The 8,394-nt window shown below is 41.8% G+C and overlaps 1 protein-coding gene across 4 annotated transcripts in view; it reads right to left on the bottom strand.

Moving 5' to 3' along the window:
• Nucleotides 1-3,460: 3,460 nt before the first annotated feature.
• FNDC1 (fibronectin type III domain containing 1) overlaps nt 3,461-8,394 on the bottom strand; it is a 104,329-nt gene continuing 99,395 nt past the window's right edge. For all 4 annotated transcript variants that reach the window (XM_032836480.1, XM_032836482.1, XM_032836481.1 and 1 more), the window contains 2 exons: nt 7,051-7,173; nt 3,461-4,252 (listed from right to left, as the gene is read on the bottom strand). In XM_032836480.1, coding sequence (XP_032692371.1) covers nt 4,137-4,252; nt 7,051-7,173 — 239 coding nt within the window. In that variant the 3' untranslated portion in view covers nt 3,461-4,136. The remainder of the gene's footprint in view (nt 4,253-7,050; nt 7,174-8,394) is intronic.

The raw sequence follows: 8,394 nt of genomic DNA, 5'->3' as shown, positions 1-8,394 counted from the left end.
GCATGGATGGGCTCACTGATTCTATCAGAGGAACCCTCCCAATAGTGACCAAGAGCTGATTTCCATGCAGAGAGAGGAACCCCACTATAACCCCATTCATCATCACATTCCCAAATTCCCCAGCCCCCTGAAGTGACCAGGATCTGTGGCTTGAGTAGGTTATAGGGGAGAAAATAAATCAAAACTCATCTTGTAAAAGCTGGAAATTATGTTTTAACCAGATGATAATAAATATGCATGAAGCCTCCCAAAGAGTACGTTGACTCCCGAGACTGTCGCACAAAGGACTTGCCAAACGGGGAATCTGGGAACCGAGGATCCAGACACTTGGGGACTTACGCGTTCCGCGCAAGAGATGGTCAGAAAAAAATATAACTCAAGTAAGAGAAAGTGGAATGGACATGTATGAAGTAGTATGTGCTAGTTTTTATTTTTTATTTTTTTGTGATAGTTTTTAAATTAGGACTATGCTTTAACCTTCTTTAAACCTCAAGAAAACAAATGCGTGGGTACACAAATTTTTCTTATAGGGTGAGATAATATTTTAGGCCTTGCAAACTACAGAATATAGTCTCTGTCATATACTATTTTTTTTTTGCTTGTCTGTCTGCTGTTTACAACCCTTTTGATGTGTAGACACTGTTCTGAGCTCACAGACCATCAAAAAACAAGTGGGAGCCTCCAATGACAAGTTTAGACATTTCCATGTATATTCAAGGCCTTTCGGTAATGGATATTGTCCTATTTTCCAACAAAGCTCATTTGCTAACTGCACTCTTCTAAAATTTCATCATAATGAGCCAAAATTAGGGTGCCTGTGTGGCTCAGTTGGTTAAGCATTTGCCTTCAGCTCAGGTCATGATCCCCAAGTACCAGGATTGAGCCCCACATCGGGCTTCCCTGCTCAACGGAGAGTCTGCTTCTCCCTCTCCCTCTGCCCCTCGCCCTCTTGGAGTCTGCTTCTCCCTCTGTTCCTTATCCTGCTTGTGTTCTCTCTCAAATAAATAAATAAAATCTTTAAAACAAAAACAAAAAACATGGAGCCAAATATTCTTTTCCTTTAATCCCCACTTGTGCCTACTTTTGACCTCCAGGGTTGCCAAGCTCTTCTTTCTCAAAGCCTTTGAACTAGATGAAGCCTTCTTTAGGGAATCAGTACATTAATTTCCTACTAACTTGATACACACTGGTTTTGAGACCCATGGCATTCCTGGAACATGACCTCCAGACCTGACACAGAACCAGAAACTCGATGGTGCCCCTGTGCACTCATTTAAACTGTTATGTGACCCAGTTTGGACAGAAATCAGTAACAATACCAGTTACCTATGCTTAGATTCAGTGCGGATTTTTTGCTGTTTTGCTTTTTTCGTTTTTGCTTTCGCTACTCTGTCACCTGGGGTTTGTAGTAATTTCTGTCAAAAAACTGCCAACATTTATTTTTAATAGAAGTTCAGATTTCCAGATGAATTACAGCCTGAGGAGGTAAGCAGGGCTCGAAAATCATCGTGTGAATGAACACCAGGGAATTTCTTTGGCTTTCTGTGAGGTGAGCATAAACTCCTGAGCGACCCATGTCCTTTAAGATGCGGCCCGAGCATCCAGCCCTTTGGGGGTGAGGCAGGGAAATTGCCCTTCAATGTGTGAGTCGCAAAGGGTGAGGGTAGCTTCCTCTCAGTGCTGATCTGGATACGTGTGTCTTCCGAAAGGGGCCCCAGCACCAAGACAGGCTTGTGGAACTGACCAAATGGCTCTTCTCTCGTACATGCTAATGAATTATTTATACCCGAGGAGACACTTTCAGGAAATGTGCAATCTGCTGGTGCTCTCCCTGACAGGGGCCTCATTTTGGCATCTTTCTCCAGTCTTTGATAGCAGGCCAGTGGAGAATGAAACCGGACAGAAGTTCCAGAGGGGTGGGTGGGAGAAATGAAGGACGCCACTTATGTGTTTATCAGGAAAACTCACTTATATTCGAAGACCATATCTTTTGCTTGGCCTTATGAAGCATGTTTGAATGTTATCTGTGTGAAAAACAAGGTTTTTAGATATCCTTTTTAAAATAATCCCTCTTTCATGGATAAGAGCCCTAAAAGCTACTTAGAGGTTCCCATCCTGTTTTGCAAACTAAACTGTGAGTGATAGATGAACTTGGTATCTAATCTGATCCCTAAGGAATTCTAGTACTTCCCAGGCTGTCAGAATGCTTGCATTTTCTTTACTGTTGTTTACTGTGGAAAGGGGATCGTGGAATCTGAGGAGAACATCAGCTTTCACAGCCCCATGGAAAGGACCCTGCTAAGTTTCCTTCTAAGTTTTACCTTCAAACCCACCAGATACATTAGGCCGCCCCTCAACACAGTACTGGCACTGAAAGAAATGGACGCCAGGAAGATGGACTGCATTCTGCCATTAAATCATTCTGTAGTAGCCTGGGGGCCCCAGAAAAGGGTACGCCTCCAGCTCCCCCCTCCCCGCCACCCGCTTCTCCAATGCTGAAACCTTTATGAAAGAAGACAATACCTTCATGCCACGGAGCTGCCTGATTACATGGGACAGCCAAGCACATGGAAAGGACACCATGTTTGAAAAAGAATTAGAATAATGTGTCTTTAAATAAATGTTGTCATGTTGCCGTCCAAAGGGATAACAAGCATGTATTTTGAGGAGGAAATACTCAGGCAGGGAAGGGGAAAGGATTTTTTTAACTGGACTTTTAAATCATTTGGGACCTAAAACCTTGATAATTCTGAAAACATACTGGATATGCCCCCATAGAGGCAAGTGGTAGTTTTCACCTGGGTCTGGACAGATAGCCTCCTAAAGATACGGTCCATATATAAAATGGTTGATTACTCAGCCATCAGAAAGGATGAATACCCAACTTCTGTATCAACATGGACAGGACTCGAGGACATTATGCTGAGTGAAATAAGTCAAGCAGAGAAAGACAATTTTCATGTGCTTTCACTTATTTGTGGAACATAAGGAATAGCATGGAGGAGGTTAGGAGAAGGAAAGGAAAAGTGAAGGGGAGGAAATCAGAGGAGGAGATGAACCATGAGACACTATCGTCTCTGGGAAACAATCTGAGGGTTTCAGAGGGCAGGGGGCTGAGGGATGGGTTAGCCCGGTGATGGGTACGTATTGCATGGAGCACTGGGTATTACACCCAAACAATGAATCATGGAACACTACATCAGAAACTAATGATGTCCTGTATGGTGACTAACATAACATAATTTAAAAAAAGAAAAGATTGTCTCCTGAGGTAGAAAGCACTCGGCTTGCATCTAGGTGGCCGGTGTCAGTCGCTGTCACCGCCAGCTCCCCATCACTCCCAGAGTCCGGCAGCAATCACTCTGCTGGTCTCATTACGCAGAGTACAGATTCTTTGGACACTTCTAAAAGAGGCTCATAAATAGCACCTTTGCTCCATAGAGTCCCACACGCATTTATCTAGCAAACAAGTACAAATTTAGCCACTTTAATCAGTGTTCTTGCAGACAAGTGAGGATATGTATATGCCTATATACACATATATATATCTTTCAAAATTGAGAATTTACAAATATGATTTGATACATTTGGTCTAGCAATGGGTACACCCACGGAATAAATCTTAAGTATGGATATATTTCCTTTGGTGGTGCTTTTAGTAACTCAGTTCTACTGCATAGTGAGAGATCTGAAGCTTAGATCTGGCGACTTTCGGAAGAGTCCAGTGAGAAAAGAGAAAGTGTGCAGCATTCCATGAAGCAAGCACAGCATATTGATGCTGTTCCCTGGAGACACTGATGTGTCTGACTTTTGTGCCTATAAAGTGTGAAGACTGCAGCGAGTCAGTGGGGATTCCCTGCAGCTGTGTTTCTGCTGTCTCTGGCAGGTGCTATTACAACCAAAACACGTGGAGAAGCGAAGTTAACAGCCACACTGAATTCTGTGTGTAGTCCAGGCCAATAAATAGGACCAAGTTCCAGATGGGAGATGCCTGAAATGTCCAGTGTCCATTATGTGGTCTTGCTGGAACCAGGAGTCCATGGGGCTTGGAACACTGTCTTTTCCTGCTCACGGTCCCTAGTGCAAGTTAGTCAAGGGGGCCGGACGGGTGAGCTTTCAGTATGATCTTCCTGTAGTTACCACTTCCCTGGAATGGAGACCCCACACTCATACCAGCCCACGTAGTAGTAGGGGGTTCCAAAACCAATGTTGCCGAAGCTGACTGGCTCCTGGCGATACTGGCGGAAGTAGCCTACAAGGGTAAAAGGAGAGGAAGGGAAAGAAAATGCATCTGTGATATTGTGATTGATAATAAGAAATCTATATTTGGTCTTCACCCCTGTTCCTGGCACATAACTCCTAAAACCCTAGGACTTCCTAAGTGATGAGAGTGGTATAGGTATCTTGATATTCCTAACAAACCCCATTAGACCACTCCTGAGTTTATGCTGATGGGATTACTTTCGGAAAGCATCTATGGATGGGTTAGTCACCAGGGAGACCAGTCATGGGATTAGAGGTGAAAGTCCCACCTCCTGGCCTCTGTGGAGGGGAGAGGGGCTAGAGATTGAATTCAGTTATGAAGGGGCAATGTTTTCTTCAATCAGGCCTAGATAATGAAGTCTCCAGAAAAACCCAAACACACCAGGTTCTGAAAGTTCTGGGTTGGTGAACACATGCAGATGCTGGGACGGTGGTGCTCCCAGGGAGGACACTGCGTTCTCTCCCCACTGTGCCTTTGCATCTCTTCCATCCGGCAGCCCCCAAATTGTACACTTCTGTAATAAACTGGTAGGCAGCCTATTAAGTAAAATGTTTCTCTGAGTCCTGTGAGCCACTCTTGCAAATTACTCAAACCCAAGAAGGGGGCAATAGGGCCCTCCAATATGTAGCCAATAGGTCAGACACTCAGATGGCCATCTGGACTTTTGACTGCCACCTGAAGTTGGTCGGGGGAGGGCATTCAGTCATATGGGACTGAGCCCTTAACCTGTGTGATCTGATGCCACCTCTGGGAACACAGTGTCAGAACAGACTTGATTTGTAGTACATCCAGCTGATGTCCAGGAATTGCTATTGGTGTGGGGGAAAATCCCACACTTGGAATTGGCATCACAACTGTAGTATCAAAAGTGGCCAAACCAAGAGAAAAATTCTCATCCTTAGAACCTCTATTCAAACAGAAGATCTCTGAGGAATTGTTCTTATAACAAATGTTACTTCCAAATAAATACTACCATTTTTATGTGGGTCACAATAACCCCTTGGGTTTATACCAGACATGATTTGAAGGGATAATCCAGTCCCCACACGTATGTGACACAGGTGGGAAAGCGTGTTTGTTAGTTTCCTATTTCTCTCTCCCCACAAAAGAAGATCATTTGTAGCTGCTCTTTATGGAGACTCCCTGCAGGGTGAACAAGAGCCGGCACTTAGGACCTCAAGCCCCCAGGTTTAACTCTTGAAGTCTGTGGTAGGTTTTTAGATCTTTCAAGTAAATCTCTCAAGGAAAGAATACGATAGCACTTTTGAGCCATTATACTTTAAAGTAAAAGTGAGGCCCCAGCCTGTTCAAAAAAAATTTTTGGCAACTACTCTTTGGCCCTGTTTACTCTTGCCAGATGAAAGGTTACCTACTATCCTACCAGTGAGCATGCTGGTTAGGCAACACCTCTGCTCAGAACCAAAACCATGACCACAGCAAAATACAAATAATGCATAGTAACCCTGGGTCAATGCAAGATCCTGAAAAAAGGAGGAAATGTTATATATTTTATATACTAACTGTGATGGTTAATTCTATGTGCCAACAGGGCTAAGCCATGGTGCTCAGATATTTGGTCAAATATTATTTTAGATATTTCTGTAAAAATAGTTTTAGACGAGATTAACTTTTAAATCATCAGATTTTGAACAAAGTAAGTTACTCTCTATAATGTGGGTGGGCCTCATCCAATCAGTTGAAGGCCCTCATAGGAAAAGATTACCCTCCCTAACAAAGTCTGCCAGTAGACTGCCTTCAGACACAAACTACAACCTAGACTCTTCCTTGGGCCTCCAGCCTATTGACCTGCTCTGCAGATTTTGGACTTGACTGCCCCTATAATCATATGAGCCAATTCCTTAAGACACCTCTCTCTCAATCTCTCTCTGACTCTGTTTCTCTGGAAAACTCTGACTAATACACTTACTTTTCTGTTCTGTATATTTTACTCTATCTTAATTCTTTGAAAATAGGCAATTTGTGTTTACCAGTCAATCGTATTTTTTTTCCAATTTAAAAAAATTGATAGAGCATCTCGTGTTTTGAAATTGCCAGTTGAGTGCATAATGGAAAGAGTGTTGGACTTCATTCAGTTGTTCTGTTTATTTTCTTGTTTTGGCAGTTGAGGGAGTTAGTAGCATACTGCAGGTTGTTAAACTTTGAGGTTAATATTTTTGTTCTCACCCTGTGATACCATAATGAAATAGTTACTACATAACCTCCTGAAGTATGTGATAAGCTATGGTTGGTTTGCATGTTTGTTTACCTTTCTTTCTCTGCACCTGTGTTCATGCTGTCCTCTGCCTGGAAGACTAATCTTTACATGTCTAGGTCTCTATGACTCAGCTCAGACTCTGCTTCTTCTTTCCTGACAGCCTCAACTAGCCTGCCTTCCCTGAACTCAGATAGTGATTACAACCTGCACAATTACCTAAAAATAGTTTAACTATGTGATATAACTCCTGTCATTATCTGTACTTTAAGTTGTTCACTCTTAGTTGCCTTTCACATATTTATTTCCTCTTCCCAGTTATGGAGCAGGGAAGAGATTTTTCTGAAGTAAGGACAAGGTCTTATATTCCTTTGTACCCCTGCCTCCTAGGTTCACACCAATTCCAGCACATGGTTGGAGTATTTTGTTGGTTCCTTATCTATATGATCCAAAATGTTGTCAACATCCATCTTTAAGTGGTAAGCAAAAAGGAGAGCTATGATTATTTCCTCCTTATATTAGCCCTCCTTTCCTAACCCACAGGGTAGTATAATCAGGACTTTGTTTGAATTACCTTGAATGGTAGGGAGAGCTTCTACATAGGACTGAGGCCCTGTTCTTCCATCAAGATGTGAATCCACAAACTGGCAATGATCTTCACCTCTTCCCCAACTGTCCCCAATGCTGTAGAATGTGTCTGCATAAGGGAATATCATGGGTTAGTGACTGGTCAAAACATAAACACTTTTCTAAGAGTTTTCACAAGCTTTGGAGACCATCTGAACTGGGTACTTAAATTTGGTGTGTCATACTTTCCATGTTGGAAAAATAGTAATAATGGCACCAAGGTCAAAGTGTTGTAAGGATTCAGCAAGATCACATACACAAATACTTAACAAGTCCTCAATAAATGGAAACTATTAATATTGTAGGCAATTTCAGCCTATAAATGGTAGTGCTTTTTATGTCTTGGTTTTAAAAAAGGAATAGATAAAACCACAATAGAAATGTATCATGAAATAATTACAAAAGGCATGAAATCTGTAAAAAACAGAAGAACCTATTTTCCACACACAACTAGAAATAGGGTGTGTGTCTGTGGCATAACCTGCTGTCCATGGTCCTGAACCACCGCTGCACAGTAGGGTATTTTTTTCTGTCGACCCTGGGACACTGGAGCTGGCTGTGTAATTTCTGCCAGGAATTCTGATGCAGGGGAGGGCAAGTACAATGGTGGGAGAGAAAATAAAGAGCAGAGAGAAACAGACAGTAGGTATTGGGAGAGGCATATGCACTGGGAAACTGCCAGAGGAGAATGGTAGGGAAGACTTTGTTTTGACATTGTCTTTAAATGATCACCACTAGCAAGAAAAATAAAATCTATAGCAGCCAAGGAAAAGTTCTAAAAATGTATGTACTAAAAAAATTAAAAGTGTGCAAGTTTAAAAATAAAAAACAGATTTGTGTAGGTAGGGGAATCAAAGCCAGCTGGGTAGAAATAACATTTTGAAATGTTAGTAGTTCAAGGTGCTTATGGTATTCTTTGTTTCAATCCCCTACCATAATGAAAATAATGTAATTTTTGTTCAGGCACAGAACAAGTAATACTGAGGTATGTTTCATCATCTATATTTTTTTCTGCATAAAGGTGTAGCAATGGCAAGGGCAGGAAGGGGGTGGCTTTTCCTTGATATTTCTAGCTTATGCTCTTATCTAGTATTATTGAATACACAGCAAAGAAAATTGGCTTTTATACTTTTAACAGAATTTTGGACCTCATTTCTAAAATGTAGTGGATTTTAAAAAATAATGTATTTATAAAGTAATGTATTTAAAAGAAATACAGTGAGAGAGCACTTCACACCTACCAGGATGATCATAATGGGGAAAAAAAGAACATGGAAAAGAATAAGTGCTG

This window comes from Lontra canadensis, unplaced genomic scaffold (assembly GCF_010015895.1).
Source record: "Lontra canadensis isolate GAN:19392208 unplaced genomic scaffold, GSC_riverotter_1.0 scaffold92, whole genome shotgun sequence".
NCBI lineage: Eukaryota > Metazoa > Chordata > Mammalia > Carnivora > Mustelidae > Lontra > Lontra canadensis.
This window is presented reverse-complemented; position numbering and strand designations above follow the sequence as displayed.